This window comes from Mesoplodon mirus, assembly GCF_964341445.2.
Source record: "Mesoplodon mirus genome assembly, chromosome: 10".
Classification (NCBI taxonomy): domain Eukaryota; kingdom Metazoa; phylum Chordata; class Mammalia; order Artiodactyla; family Ziphiidae; genus Mesoplodon; species Mesoplodon mirus.
The window spans coordinates 14,747,348-14,770,855 of NC_138986.1; the positions used below are offsets into that span (position 1 = coordinate 14,747,348).

Consider the following 23,508-nt stretch of genomic DNA (forward strand, 5'->3'; position numbering starts at 1 on the left):
TCAACTTAAATTTGAAATTCCCGTTATTGAAAAACCCGATACAAGTTAACAATAAATTTAACTGTCCAGGAGGCCAGTGTGTTCCTGGGCTTCACTTCAGTACTGCAAAACACTCTGCCCTGAACTGGTCAGACTGTGCCTGGAGGACCATGGACAGTTCCCAGCTGAAACTTTAAGAGGGACGTTGTCAAAATGGAATGAGTTCTGCATCACATGCTAGGATTAGACCCATAATAAAAATATTTATGCAATCATGTTATTTTAAATTCTGTTTTAATTTACTTGAAATTGTTGAATGAACCTAAAGACAAAGCATTGAAAACTTAATTATAGTTACAGAACAGAATGAAAATATTACAAACCTTGACAAGGTAAACACAATAATAAAATAAAAACTGGAATGCAAAACGACGGGAGTAAAAAGTAGGAGGCATCAAATTCATCATATATCATAGCAGAACATCTAAAACTACTACATCAGGTTGTTGAATCAGGAACAGAAATGTATTGTTTTAAAGTCTTAATGGTAATATCAGAGGTTCAAACAAGAGTGTAAAGTGAGGCTAGAAGTGGAAGGAGAGATGATTTTTAATTTTACTTTGGAGCCTTATGAACATTTTTAATTTTTTATAATATGAACAGATATTATTTTAGTGTTTATTTTCATTTTAATTACTCACCATTTTAGAATAGTGAGCTCCTGTAGCTTATGAGCGCCAGGACCCAGACCTACCCACCATCCTGTTGGCACCAGTCCTGGGATGCCTCAGGCCAAGTAGCTAGCTGGGAAGGGATACCGCACCACTAGTAGGCTGGCTGGCTGCCTTAGGACCCCATAATCCCCTAGCCCACCCACCAGAATGCCCAGGACCAGGCCCCACCCACCTGTGCACCTGCACTAGCCCTGGAACCCCCAAGACCCGCAGCCAGCTGACATTACTTGGCCACAGCCACTAGGAGGCCAACACCAGCTCTGAGATACCTTGGGCCCCTCAGCCAGCCACCCCAGGAACCAACCCCACCCACAAGCAGGCAGACAACAGACCCAGGACCACTGCAACCCAGGAACCTGCCATGTCAGGACCCAGCCCACACACGAAGGAGCCAACACCAGCTCTGGGACACCCTGGGCTACTCAGCCAGCCCCAATTCCTAGAAATATACAATCTTCCAAGACTGAATCAGGAAGAAATAGAAAATATGAACAGACCAAACACCAGTAATAAAATTGAATCAGTAATTTAAAAACTTCCAACAAACAAAATTCCAGGATCAGATGGCTTCATAGGTGAATTCTACCAAACATTTAGAGAAGAGTTAACACCTATCCTTCTCGAATTGTTTCAAAAAATTGCAAAGGAAGGAACACTTCCAAACTCATTCCACAAGGCCATGTATTATCCTGATACCAAAACCAGACAAAGAATCACTAAAAAGAAAATTACAGGCTAATACCACCAATAAACATAGATGCAAAAATCGTCAACAATAAATTAGCAAATCAATTTTAACAATACATTAAAAGGATCATACCCATGATCAAGAGGGATTTATCCCAGGGATGCAAGGATGTTTCAACATCTCCAAATCCATCGGTGTTATATACTACATTAATATATTGAAAAATTAAAATCATATGATCATCTCAATAGATGCAGAAAAAGATTTTGACAGAATTCAACATCCATTTATGATTTAAAAAAAAACTCTCCAGAGAGTGGGCATAGAGGGAACATACCTCAACATAATAAAGGCCATATATATGACAAGTCCACAGCTAACGTCCTACTCAATGGTGAAAATCTGAAAGCATTTCCTCTAGGATCTGGAACAAGATAAAGATTCCAACTCTTGCCACTTTTACTCAACATAGTATTGGAAGTCTTAGCCACAACAATCAGACAAAAAAAGAAATAAAAAGAATCCAAATTGTGAAGGAAGAAGCAAAACCATCATGTTTGCAGATGACATAATACTATACATAGAAAATCCTAAAGATGCCACCAAAAAGCTACTGGAACTCATCAATGAATTCAGTAAAGTTGTAGGATACAAAATTAATATGCAAAAATCTGTTGCACTTCTATATACTAACAAGGAACTATTGGGAAGAGAAATCAAGAAAACTATCCCATTTACAATCACATCGAAAAGAATAGAATATCTAGAAATAAATCTAAGGAGGTAAAAGACCTGTATTCAGATTATAAGACACTGATGAAAGAAACTAAAGATGACAGAAACAGATAAAAAAATATACCATGCTCATGGACTGGAATAATTAATATTGTTAAAATGACCATACTACCCAAGGCAATCTACAAATTCATGCAATATCTATCAAAATACCAATGGCATTTTTCACAGAACTAGAAAAAATAATTCTAAAATTTGTATGGAAATACAAAAGACCTCAAATAGTCAAAAACCTTCTTCAGAAAGAAGAAAAAGCTGGAGGTATCATGCTCTCTTATTTCAAACTATTACACAAAGCTACAGTAATCAAAACTGTGTGGTACTGGCACAAAAACAGACATGTAGATCAATGGAATAGAATAGAGACCCCAGAAATAAACTCACATTTATATGGGCAATTAATCTACAACAAAGAAGGCAAGAATATACTGTGGGAAAAAGACAGCCTCTTTAATAAATGGCGTTGGAAAAACTGGACAGCTACATGCAAAAGAATCAAACTGGACTACTTCCTCACACCATACACAAGAATAAATTCAAAATGGATTAAAAACCTAAATGTAAGACCTGAAACCATAAAACTTCTAGAAAAAAAAAACATAGGTTATATGCTCTTTGACATCAGTCTTAGTAATATTTTTTTGGACCTGTCTCCTCAGGCAAGGGAAACAAAATAAAAAATAAACAAATGGGACTACATCAAACTAAAAAGCTGTTGCACAGCAAAGGAAACTATCAACAAAATGAAAAGGCAGCCTATTGAATGGAAGAAGATATCTGCAAACAATAAATCTTTTAACAGGTTAAAAGCCAAAATATACGAAGAACTGATACAACTCAACATCAAAAAAAAGAAAAAAGAGAACAACTAGATTGAAAAATGGGCAGAGGACCTGAATAGACATTTTTCCAAAAAGAAATACAGATGGCCAACAGATCCATGAAAAGATGTTCAACATCACTATTGAAAATCAAAACCACAATGAGATATTACTTCTCACCAGTCAGCACAGTTATTATCAATAAGACAACAAATAGCAAGTGGTGGTGAGGATGTGGAGAAAAGGAAACTCTTGTTCACAGTTGGTGGAATGTAAATTGGTGCAGCCTCTGTGGAAAACAATATGGAGATTCCGCAAAAATTTTAAAATTGAACAACCATATCATCCAGCAATTCCACTCCTGGATATTTATCCAAAGAAAATGAAAATACTCATTAGAGAAGATATATGCACCCCTATGTTCCTTGCAGCATTATATATATATAACTCAGCTATAAACTCAGCTATAAGAAAAGAATGTTTATAACTCAGCTATAAACTCAGCTATAAAAAAAAATAATGAAATCTTGCCATTTGCAACAACATGGATGGACCTAGAGGGTGTTATGCTAAGTGAAATAAGTCAAACAGAGAAAGACACAGAATCACTGTGTGATTCCATTTATATGTGCAATCTAAAAAACAAATGAACAGACATAACAAAACAGAAATGGAGTCATAGATACAGAGAACAAACAGGTGGTTGCCAGAGGGTAGGGAGATGAGGGAAGGAAAGAAGTAGGTGAGGGAGACTAAGATGTACAAACTTCCAGCTGCAAAATAAATAAGTCATGGGTATGAAATGTACATTGGGGAATATAATCAATAATTTCATAATATCCTTTTATTGTGACTGACAGTAAATAGACTTACCATGATGATCATTTTGAAATGTATAGAAATATCAAATCACTATGTTGCATAACAGGAACTAACATAGTGTTGTAGGACAAATATACTTCAAAAACAAACAAAGTCATCGGTTACTAGAGGTGGGAGGTAGGGGAAGGGGGAATTGGATGAAGGCAGTCAAAAGGTACAAACTCCCACTTAAAAGACAAATAAATCCTAGGGATGTGATGTACAACATGGTAAGTATAATGAACACTGCTGTATTACAGGACAGTTGTTAAGAGAGTAAATCCTAAGAGTTCTCATCACAAGGAAAAAATTTTCTATTTCTTTAATTTTGTATCTATACGAGATGATGGATGTTCACTAAGCTTATTGTGTAATCATTTCACGATGTATGTAAGTGAAACCATTATGCTCTACATCTTAAACTTATACAGTACTGTATAGCGATTATACCTCCATAAAACTGGAAAAAAAGAGAGAACCAGGATGAGGATGTGAATTATAGGGATTTTGATCCTGACTTGCTACAGTGAAGAACTGTCAAACAATTAAGACTGCACAGAGGAGGTGGACCTTCTGTGAGTTCCCTGCCTCTGGAGGAGTTCAAGGGAAGGCTGGGTACTAGCTAGACAGGGACATTTTAGAGATGATTCTTATTTCAAATAGAGAGTTAGATGATCTAGATTCTAAAAGACCTTAGGGTCACTTCCAACATTGTGATTCTATGATTATAAAGAGATCTTTAACTTCTTTAGTAATTTATCCTGTCTGATAATTTCTCATTTCCAGAAACTCTTTCCATATGTCTGTACTCTTAAAATAACCATACATTTATTTTAATCCCTAGATAAAAGTAAATAACTAGGAAAAGGAAATTAAAACACTGAGCATCAATTATGTGCTGGGCTTGTCTTGAGTACCATATGTAGATTACATCATTCAATCCTAACGATAACTGTAAGAGGTAGATCCTTAAATTATTTTCCCATTTTACATACAAGACACTGAAGTTCAAAAATGTAAAGTCATATGCCTCAGATCACACAGCCAAATGATTCTGGAGCCTATATTAAAAACCCAAGAGCCTCGCCTCTGAGCCACCCTGCTCAGTGTGTCTCTCTTAGCCTCTCCCCTCTTACACACTCTGCTGTAGACAACAAACCAAGAAAGCAGAAGGGACATCCTTCCAAACCAAGCCTGCTGATTCCAAAACGAATATTTTTTCTCCTAGCTTCAATTCTGGCCATTAGAGTTAAGGAAAATGTGAACAGTGTGAAGGAAAATAAGCTGTTTTAAATCCATTATGTAAGTTTAATTTCTGATTCACTGATTGAAATGTCTGGTCGATAGGAAACGTGTGTGGCTAATGTAGATAAAGTGACTACTTTTCTCAGCATTAGATTATTTCGAGACAAAAACAACAACAAAAGGTGCCAATCTATAAAAGCTTTTAAAATGTACTGCAATTTTAACTATTAAAGATTGTCAAATAATATATTATCCATATGTATAATAAATCACCTGGATTTTTATTTGGGAATTTTCATAAAGTAACTTAAAAAAATCATTAAGATAACAAGAAAAGCTGAGTTTGGTAGAAACAGCACCCCAGCCCCGTGGATGCTTCTACCTCTGCAGTCATTCTGGACTTTATTAATAAAGTAAGTTTCCAACCTCAAAAACAGAGCTTTAGAAAGCATTATGAAAACTCTTCCTGAGACCATTAATGTGTCAGTAAAACCACTTGACAGTGTTTTTCAGTAGTAAATCTTTGGAATCATAATCCCATGAATGAGCACTTTATTAAAGACCTCAAGTTTTTTACTGCCCATATTTTTTTAATAATTTGTATTATTTTGGCAGGAACTTGATCCCAAAGTGAATGTGTTTCACAAGTCTGAACAACATTGCATCATCAGTCATTTACAAGTAAAGACACATATAAAAGAGGAATAAGTTCTGTATTTTTAATGTGCTTTTGCAATACATTGTCATTTCCTACTGCTCATCTCCAGGAACGCACTTTTATAGACAAACTCAATTCTTCATAATTTTCAAGGCTTGATAATTTAATAACTACTATCTATAATCAAATTAAAATCATTCATTCACTGAGGAAATTTGCATAGCTACTTATTTTTATTGTTCCACTGACAAATAGTATTTGGCACCAGACTTGTATGTAGGAAGTAGCTGTGAATATACATGTAAAGGGGATTACTGATAAAAGCACAACAATATAATGACTAGGGTTCAAGTCACTTTGCCAGTTAATAGCTGTGCATACTTGAGAAAAGTACATAACCTCTCTGAGTACTTAGCAAAATGACTATGCTAATGGCAAGTGATTGATAAATGGTGACCATTATACTAATGATTGCTGCTAGTACTAACATAAAAAGTCTGAGAGTCTTAAACTTCACCAAGAAGGTTTACTAATAGGTAGAATATTGAAAGTGTAATTTTGAAATAATTTTATGTATATTGTAAGACAAAGCAAATGAGTAAATATTATTGTTAGGATCCAAAAGATACTAATATAAAGTTAAAAGATATTAATTTATTAATAAATTAATTAATTAAAAAAATTTTAATTTTTAAATTAATTTTAATTAAAAGTAATATTCTAATTAACTCTAGAATATTACTTTTAATTAAAAATATCAGTATTAATTTATTACTAAAAAAAGTATTTCTAGCTCTGTCCACTGAAAGCAATGACACCCCAATAGCAATGAGCACACCTAAAGCCTGAATCTTGGTTTCTAAGCACCATTCCCCAGTAAAAGGAGCCAAAGCTCCATAGAGAATAGGCTGCTTTTAGTTCTGTGGTCTGAAAATTGTAAGTGAGCCTAAGATATCATCTTTTGTCAAAAGGCAAGGAAACATTGAAAGACTAAAGGAGTCAGGTTATAAGGTCACAGAGACCATCTTGTAGGGACTCGTCCTGGCCAAACATGGAGGATTGGAAAGCCAAAAGGAGAATAATTGATTATAACATAGTAAGTATCAATAAATAAAAATCCATGTGTCCATAGAATTGAAAATAAAAGGTAAGAAAACAAAAAGCTTTTCTTTATGTAAGAATGTCAACTAATAAGTAGAAGGAAGGATGAAATTAGAATATTACCACTTTGCCACCCCTGATGTAAGTTAATCCAGAAAAGAATCAGTGGATGATAACATCACTAGGTCAACTTGATGCAGAACAGAAATACCCTGCCAATGATCACCCCACAGATACCTAACTTAACTGCAGGAAAAAAAAAATGTACCTTTACACTAAAGATATGGGCAATCAAACTTAGTTTCAGCAACAATAGAAAAATCTAACACTATCTGCTTCTAATGCAATGCAATATGAAGTATACAACTTTAGCTTTGAAATATTCTTGCCAAAAAAGTTTAACCTGGGGACTTCCCTGGTGGCGCAGTGGTTAAGAATCCGCCTACCAATGCAGGGGACACAGGTTCAATCCCTGGTCCGGGAAGATCCCACATGCCGCAGAGCAACTAAGCCCATGCACCACAACTACTGAGCCTGCGCTCTAGAGCCCACGAGCCACAACTACTGAAGCCCGCGTGCCTAGAGCCCGTGCTCTGCAACAAGAGAAGCCACCGCAATGAGAAGCCCACTCACCACAACAAAGAGTAGCCCCCACTCACCACAGCTAGAGAAAGCCCATGTGCAGCAACGAAGGCCCAACGCAGCCAAAAATAAATAAATAAATAATTTTTAACAGAGGTTTAACCTGAATCCAATACAGCCCCTAGATCCAACTTTAAGTGTATAGGGCATAGATAAGCAAGTTAAATAACATCTTGAAGAAACAATCAGACCACTGCTCTGTACTCTGTACAAGTCAATAATATTTTTTGAAAAACTATAAAAGGCTAAACATAACAAATAAATGTAATGAATGAACCTAGACTGAGCCCCAATTTGGGGAAGAAAACAGTTATAAAAGACATTCTTGTAGAAAATTATGAAATTTGAATGTCAATATTAGGTGGTTATTGATTATCTATTGCTGTGTAACAAATTAGCCCAAATTTAGTGGCTTAACACAACAAACATTTATTATCTCACAGCACTACGGGCCAGAAATCTGGGACTGACTTAGCTGGGTGTTTCTGACTCAAGGTCTCTCAGAAGGTTAGAGTCAAGCTGTTGACCAGGGCTACTGTCATCTCAAGATCATCTGGAGGAGGATTCACTTCCAAGCTCACTCACATGGTAGCTGATAGGCCTCGGTTCCTGGGCACCTGGGCCATGCAACAGGCTACCTGAGTGCCCCACCACATGACAGCCGGTGTTCCTCAAAAGCAATGATGCAAGGGAATTCAAGAGAGTGTATCTAAGACAAAAGCCACAGTGCTTTCATAACCCAATCTCATAAGTGAGATCCCACCACTTCTGACATATTCCACTCACTGGAAGTGAGTCAATTCATCCAGCCCACAAGGGGAGGGGGATTAAATTCCACCTCCTAAGGAGTACAAAAAACGTTTGGGTCTGATAACCTCCAAGGAGGATACTGTGGCATTATTGTTGACTTTTAGATGTGATAATGGTATTGTGATTATGTACGGTAATGTCCTTATTCTTAGAATATATATGCTGCTGTAGTCAGAAACAATACACACGATGTCTAAACCTATTTTGTGTGTGTGTGTGTGTGTGTGTATACAAAGTAATAAAGCAAATACAGCAAAATGCTAACAACTGTTGCATTTGGGTGGGTAATAAATGGATGTTCATTGTATTCCTGTCTATACACGTTTGAAATTTTTTGTAAGAAAAATTTGGAGAAAAATAATTGAGTTATTTGAATTGTGTCTGCTCAAAATTCATATGTCGAAGCCCTAGCATCCAACGTGATGGTGTCTGGAGATGGGACCATTGAGAGGTAATTACATTTAGATGAGGTCACTAAATGTCATTACCTCCCAGCCTCCAGAACTATGAGAAATAAATGTCTGTTTTTTAAGCCACCCAGTGTATGGCATTTTATTATAATAGCCGAAGCAGACTAAGACAAGATGCTCAGATGATTGAAGTGACTTGATAACAGTGATAAAATTTTTACTCATTTCACAAAGTTAATGTGACAGAAGAAGAAATCCAGTGGTAAGAAGGGCTTTTGATACAGAGAACTGGGGGGAAATAGAAATTATTATCATTGCTGTGGATCACTTTCATATTCCAACCTCTCATCTCACCTCGGCTTGGCAGTGAGGTCACTGTAGACCTGGAAGACCCACGAGATGATCCCACAAAGATGGCTCCTTCTACTGCATCCCACCAACTCCAGAACCCCCGTCACAGCCTGTGGTACACCACTGAACCTTCACCCTTCATGGAGCCTCTCTTTTTCAGCATTAGTCATTCCTTAATTTTAAACTCCATCTCCTTTAACTCTTCAACTTTCTCCTATGTATTTTATTAACTGATTGCACTAGCTCACTTTTGCTTTTGGAAATTAATTGTTATTATTAATCCCATAATTAGTTTCCTTGACACAAAAATTTAAAAATATAATTAAAGGATTATGTAGTGTTAAAAAAAAATACAGTATTAATTCCTATGCTCAAACAGGCTCCAGCTAATTTAAAAGGTAAAGCAATTCATTGGATAAATAAAAGTTTGGAATTAAGAGTCACTTCCCTTTGGCAATATCTCTCAAAATTACAAACCCCATATCCTTTGACCCAGCAAGTCTACTTCTAGGATTTTTGTCTTGCTGATATAGTCTCACATATGAGAACTGATAGATTATTCATAGCAGCCTTGTATAATAGTGTGTAGTGTCTTACCAATTTTTTAAAAAGTAAATAAAAACATAGAGGTGCAGAGTATGTTGCCATTTGTGTTAAAAGTAAATAAAAAGAATAAACATATGCATATATATATATGTAGAATATTTCTAGAAAGGTATATAAGAAATTGTTAACAGGTTGCCTCTAAAGAGACCAACTGGGTGGCTGTGGGGAAGGGATTGGGGGACAACTTCTCAACACACTCCCCTGTGCCCATTTAGAATTTTGTATCTTATGAATGCGTTACCTATTTGCTCAAAAATTAATTTAAAATTTTTGTAATCCTTACAGTTTAACCAAATAAGACGTATTAGCTACAAACTTTTTACTTTTAAGTGTTTTGTATTTCTTTTTTTCTAATTAGAAAAAAACTGTATCCAATGGCCAGATCAGGGCACTGACTCCCATGGGGCCCCAGACCTCCTGCTGAGAGGAGCCTTTGAAATTGCAGTCAATAACACTAGTGTGCCCATCCACATCTGGTTTTCAATTTCTGCTTCATAAACATGATCACAGATGCACACACACGCTCCACATACTGTACCTGGTTCAGCTTGTCTTTCTCTTCAACGCAGGAGGCAGCTTTTTTCTGCTCTCTGTTTACTTCTGAAGCCAGCCTCATGATTGTTTCTCTGCTAGCTTTTGCCTCCATCTCATGGACATTTTTAGTCTCTTCAAGAGTAACAATTTGTCCTTTCACAAATGCGTTTTCCTTGCACAGCTCTCCAAGCTGAAGAGAAAGCGATCACAGCTGTCCCGTAAAAATTAATAATTTCATACCACTCTAAGCAATTCTGATCTATAAACCCCAATGATCGCATTATCACATGAAAACAGGAAAAGAGCTATCCCCCTCCATCCACTCAAAAGGTAACTTTTTCAAAGGCAGCCTCTAAATGCTCCTGTTATGCGCAGACCCAGTGGTCAAATTAAAATTAATCAAAAGGTAGCTACAAGGCAACAATGATGAGAGTTCAGCCAAAAGCTTCCAGACAGAACAAGCATCAACAAGTCCCTGGCTGCTAAATACTCAAGGGCCGGTGATGCTCCTGCAGAGTTACAGCAGGCAAGGAAGCAAGGGCGTTCTATTCAGCCCACGTCCACTGGCACCAACTGCCTGCAAGGCGTTACCTGGCACAGGGTGGGGACATACAGAGAAGAAAGCAGGACTCTCTTTTTTTAAAAGAAAATCCTTCTTATTAATATAAGCATAGAAAAATCCTGAATAACATGCTTAAACAATGCATTCGAGTGGTTAGCTGGGAGAATAAGGCTTGTATGATTTATAAGGAGGGAAAAAAAAAAAACCAACCAGGCTCCTTGGCCCCAGGGAAACAGCCACGCAGACAGCTCAAGGATGCCTGTAGAAAGACCCGAAACTCCTCATGACAGGGTCAGCATTTGTGTTAGGACAATCAGGGGAAGTGACATATCTTTTAGCCTCAGCAATTTGCCAACATGGTGCCCTGCTCCTGATTCAGTGCTGTTCCCTCTCTCTTGAACGCTTTTCCTCATATTTGTATGCTTCTTCTCCAACATCCTTTCAAAGTCCCCAGCTCAGAGGGGCACTCCTTGGCCAGTCTACCTAAAGTAGCATCCCATGCCTCTAACCTGCTTCACTCTCTTTCCCCATATCCTCATTTGTTTTTCTTCTTTGCACCTTTTACTACATGGGATAATACTGGATATTTGTTTATTTCCTCAGCATCTTTAACCACAGCAATGGAAGCTCTAGGAGGGCACAGACTCAGTCCCGTCTCATTCACTGCTGTAATCCAGCACCCAGAACAGTGTCTAGCATACTGTAATCACTCACTAAATGTATGGGAAATGGATGAATGAATGTCAAATAAGGAATCCCTTCTTTTCTACTGTTTCCTTAGAGTGTGTGTGTACATGTGGTTATAAGGGCGATAAAAGTAAGGGAATGGCTTTGAAATTGCAGTGGTTTTGTTCACCTTCTCAGGGGAACACCTAGTGACTGTTCAAGACAGTAGCCTTTTTGCTCTTGGCCAGTGAGTTTTTTTTTTTTTTTTTTTTTTAAGACAGGGACTTCCTCAGGTGATTGGGATGCTAAAACTCTAGGGTCCCAGTATCTGTTAAAAAATGTAGGTTATATTATCATTCAGGTATGGTGAGGCCAACAGATCAGGAGACACTGAAACTGTGTTACTCACAGTTTCTGAGACGAAGGGGCACACGATGCCATGCAGGGCCACCCAGGGAGCCCCAGGGCTGGTCAGGAGACAGAGAGAGCCAGGGCAAAACATGTTTTCCACAGGAAGGAATGGGTGAGGCAGGGAGAGCAAGCTTAGAATTGCCTAGTTTGAGTAATTTCAGTGGGTCCTGGAGTGTAGGAGCCGTCTCTAGTTGTCTGGCACCTGACCCTGGGGTGATTAGTTGGATAGTGGCCAGAGTATAAAAGCCTGATAGAGGAAGTGGCTGGGGTATGGGCTTTGTATTGGTTGGTTTGCATATGAAAGCTGGGCACCCAGGAGAGTCATTTACTAGGAACTGGCTAATCCTGGGACCCAGTCTTTCCTGGGTCAGCAAGGCCCCAGATGTCAAAGCATTCGAAGTACAGAATATAAAAAGGCAAGACTAATACAGTATTAACACCCAGATCAGCACCTGGAGATTGTCTCTGATGAGGGAAAGGGTGCCTGAAAGAAGAAGCTTCTTAATTGCCTTTTCTTTTCCCCACCACTTGGCTTTAAAGATAACCCCCCAAACTACAATGTGAAGTGGACTTTTATTGCCAGGCTCCTGGTCACATGATAAAGAGGAGGAGCTGAATCCAGCACCTTGAGGGTATCAGACAGACCCCAGGCCTGAGCAACCAAAACCCATGAGTGAGGTGGAACTTCCTGAATCAAAGTGTTATCATTTCGCAGCTTTCACAGAGTTCACGTGGGACGCTTACTAATAACCCACTGAGGGGAGGCCTTTAAGAATGGCTGCATCGGGCTTCCCTGGTGGCGCAGTGGTTGAGAATCTGCCTGCCAATGCAGGGGACACGGGTTCGACCCTGGTCTGGGAGGATCCCACATGCCACGGAGCAACTAGGCCCGTGAGCCACAACTACTGAGCCTGCGCGTCTGAAGCCTGTGCTCTGCAACGAGAGGCCGCGATACTGAGAGGCCCGCGCACCGCGATGAAGAGTGGCCCCCACTTGCCACAACTAGAGAAAGCCCTCGCACAGAAACGAAGACCCAACACAGCCAAAAATAAATAAATAAATTAATTAATTAAAAAAAAAATACAGGCGTCCATGTATTTAAAAAAGAATGGCTGCATCCCCAGTGGTCACTGCAGTGCTGTTTACAATAGCCAGGTCATGGAACCAACCTAAATGCCCATCAACAGATGAATGGATAAAGAAGATGTGGTACATATATACACAGTGGAATATTACTCAGCCATAGAAAAGAATGAAATAATGCCATTTGCAGCAACATGGATGGACTTAGAGATTATGATACTAAGTGACGTAAGCCAGACAAAGAAAAATATCATACGCTATCGCTTATATGTGGAATCTAAAAAAAAAATTATCCAAATGAACTTATGTACAAAATAGAAATAGACCCACAGACATAGAGAACAAACTTATGGTAACCAAAGGGGGAAGGGGGGAAGGGATAACTTAGGAGTTTGGGAGTAACATACACACACTACTATATATAAAATAGATAACCAACAAGAACCTACTTCATAGCACAGGGAACTATACTCAATAATTTATAATAACTTATAAGGGAAAAGAATCTGAAAAAGAATATATATATATAATACATATATATATTACTGAATCATATGTATATGAATCACTTTTCTGTACACCTGAAACTAACACAACAGTGTAAATCAACTATACTTCCATTTAAATAAATAAATAAATATTTTTTAAAAAAAAGAATGGCTGCATGGAAATCTATCAGGAAGCAAGGATATGAAAGGTTTATAAATGAGCAAAGATATGGTGTCCATTCAAATAGCTTCAGGCTCTCTAATGAATCACTACAGTCCAGGTAGTGATATAATTGATTTCCATCTCCATGGCAACCTACCATTAAAGTAGGATTTTTATTTATTTGGCTTTAGTGTAAAATTAAAAAGTACTTTAGAGATAATCTTAACCTTATGCTCAAAAAGTATCCCAAAAATGACACACAGCTGGTTTTGGTTTTGGTTGTGTGTGTGTATGTGTTTCTATCTGTAACTAAAACAAACAAAAATCTTCCTAAAACAAATCATTAAAATGAATAATTCGTTGTATTTGACAACCTAAACACATTTTAGACAAAAAATTCAATCCCTTCTGGAGAATAATTAATCTCAACTAATGCTAGAAAGGATCTTGGAATTGAAGCTCAGAGAGGTGATATGGTTTTTCCAAGGTCAGGTAGTCAATTAATACTGTACTAGGGCTCCTGTCCTGTTCTCCTGCACCCCCAGACTCAACCACAGCTCTTCCTTTATGGCACACTTCAGAATGACCACTAAATGTATAGTCTTTTTAATCTCCATACAAATACCTTTAGAATTAAATCTTCATCTGATGCCTTTTCATTCTTCTTCCCTGGATCTAAGCAGTCATGAAGTTGAGCCAGGAATTCCTCATGTTTGCTGCAATTCTGTGAGACTTGATCCTTATTCTCCTCGTTTTCCTTTAAACATTTTCTGTCGGGCAAATAACAAATAAGTCAAGTTTTAACACCAAAGAAGATAACATTCATCAAAGTTCAGAATTCAAGCTCTCTGTTGGGAAATAACCAATAATCATTTCAACACAACACAGTTTCCCAGACACAGAGCATGATATCGTCTTGCAAGCCCAGTTAAAGAGGGAGAAAAGTGGAAACAACTCTGGGGCACGTACACTTTGCAGAAATGTAGGGAGATCTTTACGGCATCTTAGCAAGGGAGACAAATTATCTGCCTCCTGTTCCTGACATTTTTGGATCTGCAGAAGTGGAAGGTGGTTCTCTAGATCACACATGGATCCACTCAGCCATGAGTCTCTGCTGCGGCTTCATGGGGAAGAAAGAGAGTGATGCTACATTGGGTCTAGAGACCATGCTTTGGTCACTACACAGTGATCCATAAGGGTTACTTAGAGCTTTCCCTGGCTCATGGCCAAGCATAACTATAATAAAAAATACATCAGAAGCAGGGGATATGCCCACCCCTGGAAAAGAGAGGTGTTCAATCATCAGCAAAGATCACTACTAGTTTTTGCACATCCAGAATTTTTAAAGAGTATTGGAATGGGCCAATCAAGGAAAATCAGTCAATTTATGCTCTGCTGTGAATATTTTATTTCAATCTCAGACAGGTTTGCTAAAATAGCATAGTCTATTTCTAATTCTTTAAATGTTAAAAACTAAGAGATCATAAAAAACAGACATATTTTAAAGGCAAATTAGGATCATTTCAATAATTTGGCATCATTTTTCAGTACCCTAGATAATAAACATGATTATTGCTTTCCCTTTTTACCATGTTGAGTGTTTACTGCAATTCTTTCACGCTATTCAAAGATTAACAAAGCATGTAATTGCATATACTCAAAAGCATATCATATTTCTATTTAGAAAAAATGTATCACAATAAAAGACCAACATCAATATATCTCTAAGTTCTTATTTTCAGCATATGAAAGGTAATATTTATTCAGTCTCTCTCATTCATTTAAGTCATAGTTAATGCTATGGCTCTGATTTATTTATGTATATGATTCTATATATTTACTCTAAGATTTCAGTCTTACTTCTCTGTTCCAGGAGTTTCTAAATTATTTCCACTTCTATTTGCATTTCACTTTAACCCAACAAAGTCCCAGGCATCTATCATAAAGACATAATCACATAAATGTGAAAATATGAATGCACATGGGTACTCACTGCATCTTAGTTTATAATAATTTTTTGACTGGAACTAACCTAAGTGCCTAAAGGAAAGAGCCAAAAAAACCGGTTAAGTAAATTATGATATTAACAGGCAATGGAATATCACTGGCGATTAAAAATGATACAGTGAAAGACTTTTTAAGTATTTACAACATATTATTCAGGAAAAATAGTTCACTACATGATGCCATTTATGTACAACTGTCTGAAGATCTGTTCAACAAAATGTTAACTATAGCATTTCTGGAATTGTAAGGTTGTGAGTAATTTTAATTTTGGGGGGCACTTTATTATATCTTTAAAAACTTTCTTATAATGAATATATATCATTTTATTACTCATTTGTTTAATAAATATTTATTGGGCACTTACTATACTACTTACTATGCTTAAAGGTGCTAAAGATACAGTAGTAAACAAAACAGATAAACATCCCTCATGGGGCTTACAATCTAGTTGGGAAGATGGACAATAATCAAAAAAATAAATGTATGTAAAATGTATAGTATATTATAAAAGGGCTGGAGACAAAAACAATTAAGCAGGAAAGGGAGTAGGAAACATTTGGGAGGAGTGGGGTGAAATTTTAGATGTCGTCGCTAAGATCAGGTTAGTGGCAATGGGAAGTGTCAAAATTTAGATTTATTTGGATGGACGGCAGAGATAGATGATGAGATTTACTGAAGGATCAAGGAAAGAGAAACAAGGATGATCCAAGATTTTGGCCCTGATCAACTAGAAGAATGGAATTATCATTAAACGAGATTAGGAAAAGCACAGGAGGATTTTGTGGAAACACCAGGAGGTATTTCGGACATGTTCCATTTGAGATGCCTGTTAGACATCCGCATGGAGATGCCCAGTAAGTTGTAAGATATGTGGGTCTTGAGCGCTGGGAAGAGGTCCAGGCTAGATCTAGAAACTACATGCTCGTGGGGGGTCGCAAGCATGTAGATCAGACTTTAAGTCATGAGGCTGGATGAGAGTGAATTTAGATAGAAAGGAGAAGAAAGTCAAGGACTGAGCCCTGGGGCACTCCAGTACTTGGAAGTCAAGGAGATGAGGAGGACAAAGCAAGAGACTGTGACAAAGCGGCTAGAAAGGTAAGATCAAAAGCAGGCACGTGCAGTGTCCTGGAAGGTAAAACAAGAAAGTGGTTCAGGGAGAAAAGCCAACTGTTGGCTCATGTACTGGAAGGTCAAGTAAGATAGGACTGATCACTGAATTTGCAACGCGTGGTCACTGGTCACCTTAATGAGTGGCTTCAGTGGAGTAGATCTGAGAAAGGAGAGAAACTGTTACAGTGAGTACATATAAACATGTTCCAGGAATTTGGCAGTACATGGAAGGAGAGAAAGGACAGGAGCTGGAAGCAATGGGTTTTTGTTTTTATCTTTTTTCTTTTTTTTCAGTACGCAGGCCTCTCACTGCTGTGGCCTCTCCCGTTGTGGAGCACAGGCTCCGGACGCGCAGGCTCAGCAGCCATGGCTCACGGGCCCAGTCACTCCGCGGCACGTGGGATCTTCCCTGACCGGGGCACGAACCTGCGTCCCCTGCATCGGCAGGTGGACTCTCAACCACTGCGCCACCAGGGAAGCCCTGTTTTTATCTTTATAAGATGAAATAAGTAAAACAAGTATCAAGTATTTTATTAGTAAAGTGATTTAAGTTATTATACACAGAATTTTTAAAGTGCATCTTAAGAACAGGTAGTTCCCAATTTTATCTCAATAATCAGAACTAAACCTAGATTTCCTGAGTTCTCTGCATAAACTGGCAATAAACCCTAATGAGGAGTGTTCAGGGTGGTCTGGGGTTTCTGGGGTATTTTTATAACTAGCTTCTGAATAAACCCTTCCCCCTGTGCACTATTCCAGCACCTCCACTTAAACCTCTACTTAGAGGAAATCTTCCAAATTGTATATATCTAAGAATTTGCACCCCTAATCAATAGGGCATAAATATGCTTAGGACAATGCCATGTTTGTTAAGATTCTTGGTGACATTTAGAAATGAGCTTGGAAAAAATTTTCAAGACTCCAAAGATATGTGAGCTCAATGATTTTTTTTTTTCAAAAATGCAGGGGACACAGGTTCGAGCCCTAGTCCAGGAAGACTCCACATGCCGCAAAGCAACTGAGCCCATGCACCACAACTACTGAGCCTGAACTCTAGAGCCCGCGAGCCACAACTACTGAGCCTGCGTGCCACAACTACTGAAGCCCGTGCGCCTAGAGCCCATGCTCCGCCACAAGAGAAGCCACTGCAATGAGAAGCCCGTGCACTGCAACAAAGAGTAGCCCCCCTCACCGCAACTAGAGAAAGCCTGCACACAGCAGCGGAGACCCAACACAGCCAAAAATAAATTAATAAATTTATTTTTTAAAGTTTTTTTAAAAAAAGAAGTTAGTATTTTAACACTAGCCCCACTGAGAAGTATATTGAAATATCCTCACTGCAATTTCTCGTCCAGTTCTACAACTTTCTTCTTTAACTCCTGGCTCTCCTTGATTGCAGACTGAGCTGTGATTTTAGTTCTAAGTTTAGAAGTGGAGAGGGCCGCTGATTCTTCTTCTAGCTCCTGAACTCTGTCTCTCAAAGAGGTGAGGAGAGACGATTTTCTGGCATTGTTTTCTCCGTAGTTCTCCATTTCAGCTTTCAACTCTTGACAGGAAACTTCTTTGGAAAGCATCTTGGATTGCAGTTCTCGAAGCTAACATGGAAAAGAAGTAAAAAGAGGGAAAAGATGTCAGTGGTGTAAGTTGGAAGTACCTTGAAAACATCCCAAAATCATAATTTAAAATTCCGATCTTTTATTCATGACTTCATCCGACTTTACTTTTTTTTCTTCATGTTTGTTTCCATCTTACCAGCTGGGAAATTATGCCTAAATAGTGGACTTCATAGTCTGTCTTTTTCAAAACCCAACTGAGCAATGTCTTGTGGTAACTGAGTCTCACTCAAGAGACGTGTGGTGTATTTTGCAAAAAGCAATAAAATATCTTGCAATGAGAATTCATTTTCTAAGTCTGTACCTGCTGCTATTGCTGCTCACGATGAAACAAGGAAGCTGCAAGGTAGGCTATTTGTAATTTCATGGCCATAGCTGTTTCCCAAGTCAATACAGACTATGCGACGTATCACAGCATTTCTCCCCCTGGCCTTCTGGACCCTTACTGTGGGTGATAAAGAAAAATAATACTCGGATTTCTGGAAAAAATATAGGAGAAAAGGAAAATCATTATAGGATTTATACAAAGGAAACGTTTTAACTTTTATGAATTCTGTGGCATCAAAATGCTGAACACAGTAGGTGCCTTATTAAGCTACCAGATCCACCCCCATTAGAAAACTTTATGAATGCATCTATTTTTTTGGAACTGTTAAGTATGCATGCATACACACACACACACACACACACACACACACACACACACACAATCAACTCATCTTTCAGTGGGATCCTGGCAGCCTAGTGAGACTGCTAGTTACCTCACAGGCAAGCCTAGGATTCCTTGGGGCCATCAGGCTATAAGCACATTGAGTCTACAGAGAATCTCCCAGAAACTCCACCATAGACCTGATCCAGACCAGAGGGTAAATGGATCCCAATCATCTTCCTAGAATTTCCCCCAGGCAATCAGAACCACAAGAAAGGGATTCAGGTTTCCAACCCCAGAGCTTCAGATTGCAAGCAATCCACATTAAAGGCAGCTACTCCCAGGGATGCTTACAGCCATCCAAAGCCCACACAGCCCAAACCCCAAGTCCCCAGGTGCCCCCAGGTGCTCTCAAGGATGTAGAGCTCCCCTGAGATCCAGAATCCAGCACGGCAAATGCACCGCCTTTCAGGAGTTCTCCACAGCTAGAGGGTAGGGGCACAATAAGAGAATAAGCGTAAACTTTGCCAAAAAGTTTAAAACTGTTTCCCTTTGTCCTATTTCTAATCACCTCTATACTCTGCTTCGCTCCATAAGAAGCTAACAAGGCCATCTGTGAGTTATGAACACGCAGACTCTCACCTCAGACTGAGCAGATTCAAATGTGACCAGAGTTGCTGCAAGTTCACTCCGGGCAGCCTCGGCCACATTCCGCTAGTGGTTTAACTGCTCCCGAGTAACTGCGACTTCCAAGAGATGATCGTAAGTTTCCTGAGAGGGTTCCCCAGAAGACAAAATATACAAAGGAGAGTTAAACAATCTTTTCCATGCAGCTGTGCAAAGCAAGATTAAGTACAGAAGCATTCTTTGTAGTCCAAATATGTTGGAAAGGCTGCCCAGAGATGTGCTTGGTTCAGATTATTTCATTCTCCTTCTCAAAATTCTAAGGGAAGCAGGAGGCAGCCCAGGAACGAATGATAGGCTCCCCCAGGACAGTAGTGGAGTTTGACATTTAGGAGCTGGTATGTCCCCTTGGGGGACTTCCCTGGTGGTCCAGTGGGTAAGACTCCACGCTCCCAATGTAGGGGGCGGGGTTTCGATCCCTGGTCAGGGAACTAGATCCTGCATGCTGCAACAAAGATCTCGCATGCCACAACAAAGACCCGGGCACAGCCCAAAATAAATAAATAAATAAAATAAAATAAAATAAAATAAAAAAAAGATTTGGCCTTTGACACTTTACAGAGTTTCCTTCCGCCCAACTCCAATGTTATTTGACCTCTGACCAGAACAGACAGCATCAACAAAGAACCACCAGAAGAGATGGTTAACAGGAGGCAGTTTTTACTGTTCTTCTGTTTCCAGACTACAAAGATTATCAACTCATCTCTGGTCTGTTGAATAAGTGTTTCATGTGTTTATCAAAGAGACCCTGTGATTTAAGTAGAGAAGTCTGTCTCCTTCATAACTATCCACTATGCCATTTATTCTCAATCTCGTAGTCTATCTTGGGTTTTGGTTTTGGTTTTTTTATTTATTTATTTTTGGCTGCGTTGGGTCTTCGTTGCGGCACGCCGGCTTTCTCTAGTTGCGGTGAGCGGGGGCTACTCTTGGTTGCGGTGAGTGGGCTTCTAATTGTGGTGGTTTCTCTTATTGCAGAGCACAGGCTTCAGTAGTTGTGGCTCAAGGGCTCTAGAGCGCAGGCTCAGTAGTTGTGGCACACGGGCTTAGTTGCTCCACGGCATGTGGGATGTTCCCGGACCAGGGCTCGAACCCATGTCCCCTGCATTGCCAGGCAGACTCTTAACCACTGCGCCACCAGGAAAGCCCTATCTTGGGGTTTTGAAGGTTACTCGGATGAATGCCTGAGGCCAGAGATAGTGGTCATGCCTGGAGTCCTTCTCCATCCAGAAGGGAACAGCTCTCAGCTCCACTGATGGCTGCAAATGCAGAAATATGGATCCCAGCATGGCCTCATTACTCTAATTTTTCAAGACAAGTCCTATATTTGGGCTTTTTGAAGTAAAAATTCCCAGTTTTTGCCTCTGGGTAACTAATTTAAATTTTAAAAAACACACCATATGATCCCAATAAACACATCTGCAGAGCAGATTTGATGGGTTTGGGCTGTGGGTCCGGATGTAACCTCTGGTTCTGTTTCTGTCCTATTCGTGCCATAACACCTGCTTTCTGAAAGAATTATTCCAGAGTTTGGACAGATACCCACCTCTATGAAGTTTCCAGGGCCTGAGGTCTTTGTGAAAGACATACAAGAATGCCATTCATTTTTGAAGGAATATGAAAGAGGTCACATAAAGGAGGGTTTCCCTGGAATATCTAGTGTCCTCGGGGGACACACCAGTAAAACCTGTTTATGATTCTGCCCGGCTACTGAACTGCCAAAGACTACTGTTTGGAAATACTCATGAATGCAAAATTCATCTTAAAGCCCGAACTTCACAACAAGCGTTGTCATGACGAGTGTGTTTCAATCCACAAAATGCTAAACAAAACCTTCAGCGCACTTAGTAACAGCCAGTGTTTGTCAATTACAACATATGCAAGAAGATGGTAGGCATGTACTCCTGGGGACAAAGCATAAAACAATTAACTGCATCTGTTAAGAGAACCATATCCTGTTCAGCCTCACCCAGCATTTAGAAGGAACTTTTCCACCCTAAACACTCCAGCAATATTTTCTAAAATAAGCCATGTGAGGACCTAAGTCACCTACAAGAGGTCTGAGCTACAGCATGTATGGACCATTTTCTAAAATTCCTTAGGGAAATAAGTTTCTTAATGGCTATGATTATTTCTTTCCTTGACTAACATGATTTTTTAGGACATGACATAGTCATACTCTAATTTTATATCTCTTTCTTATGAAAAACTATTGTGTCCGTTGGATATAATATTAAGAGCCCCTGAGACAGTTCAGAAGTGGGCCTTTATTTGAGGAGGTTACAGTGTAATGCAGGACACCACCAAAAGCATTAGCATCTTCACATGCTCAGGGGCAAAAGAAACCACATATTAAGATATTATTACCTTTGACACTGGAGCAGGGCCTACATGAGGAGGACTCTTGATTACTGAGTTTAGAAGACAGTTGCTAGGGTCTAAATCACCTTTCAAAGTCCAGCAGACTCGAGATTATTCATCAGCAAATGTTTACAAAAAGCCTATTCTGGGTCAGGCACTGAGCTTACAGTCTAATAAGAAAAAGAGCATTTATCAAACAACCACACTGGTGATTGTGTAATTACAAACTGAAATAAATTCAAGGAAAGAAACAAACAGACAACAAAGGAAAGTGACTTAAAATTAGGGAGGTGGAAGGAAAGATGTCCCTAAAGAAGTGATGATTAAATAGAAATTAAATAGGCAAGAGGTACTGAAACAGGAGCAACCCACATCTTTCAAATAGCCAAAAGTCCGAGCAAAGGTCCTGTGGCAGGAGTATGCCCTGTGTGATCAAGGATAAGAGAGAAGGCAGTGAGGCCTTCTGAGGGGTCAGAGTAGGTGAAGAACACTGGCAGCAGGGCTCGAAAGACAGCCCTGAGCCCACTGATTTATTTTAGTACCTGATAGGGCTTCTTTTAAAAAATATTCCTCCTTGGCTATTCTTACGTGTTCATTTTACCATATGAAACTTAGAATCAGCTCATCAAATTCCAAAAAATCCTGTTGGCATTTTTATTGGGAGCATGTTAACTTTATAAATAAACTTAAAGAGAAGTAACATCTCTTAAATGTTGAGTTTTCCAAATAAAATCCTCTTTTTTCCATTTGTTCAGGAATTCTCATATGTCACATATGTAGCTGTGATGGTTAATTTTATGTGACAACTTGACTGGGCCACAGGGTGTCCAGATATTTGGTTTAAACATTATTCTGGTTGTGTCTGTGAGGATTTTCTGGATGAGATTAACATTTGAATCACTAGACTGAATAAAGCAGGTTGCCCTCCCCAATGTGGGTGCGCCTCATCCAATCCACTGAAGGCCTGTATAGAACAAAAAGCCTGAGTAAGGGAGAATCTGTTCTTTCTGCATGTTTTTGAGCTGGGACATCAATCTTCCCCTGCCTTTGGATTCAGACTCAGACTGGAATTTACACCTTCAGCTCTCCTGGGCCTCCAGCTGGCCTACTGCAGATCTCGGGAATTCTCAGCCTCCATTATTACTCAAGCCAATTCCTTGTCATATATATATATATATATATATATATATATATATATATATATATATATATGTATATGTATATATACATATATACATATATATATATATATATATACACAAACACACACACACACACACACACATATATATACATATACATCCTACTGGTTCTGCTTCTCCAAAGAACCCTGACTGAGCCCCAGAGACACCTCTGTCTTGAGCTGGGCTCTGGAGTATACCACATTGACATAAATCATACCAATGTTTTCTTTTTTTTTTTCTGTTGCTATACCAATATTTTCTTAAGCAAAAATAAACAAATGGGACCTAAACTTGT

The 23,508-nt window shown here is 38.9% G+C and overlaps 1 protein-coding gene across 1 annotated transcript in view; it reads right to left on the reverse strand.

The window, feature by feature from the left end:
* CCDC170 (coiled-coil domain containing 170) overlaps positions 1 to 23,508 on the reverse strand; it is an 86,199-nt gene that overhangs the window by 34,748 nt on the left and 27,943 nt on the right. The window contains 5 exon segments of the mRNA XM_082633740.1: positions 10,240 to 10,425; positions 14,234 to 14,378; positions 18,064 to 18,320; positions 19,630 to 19,701; positions 19,705 to 19,758. Of these exon segments, the coding sequence (XP_082489866.1) occupies positions 10,240 to 10,425; positions 14,234 to 14,378; positions 18,064 to 18,320; positions 19,630 to 19,701; positions 19,705 to 19,758 (714 nt within the window).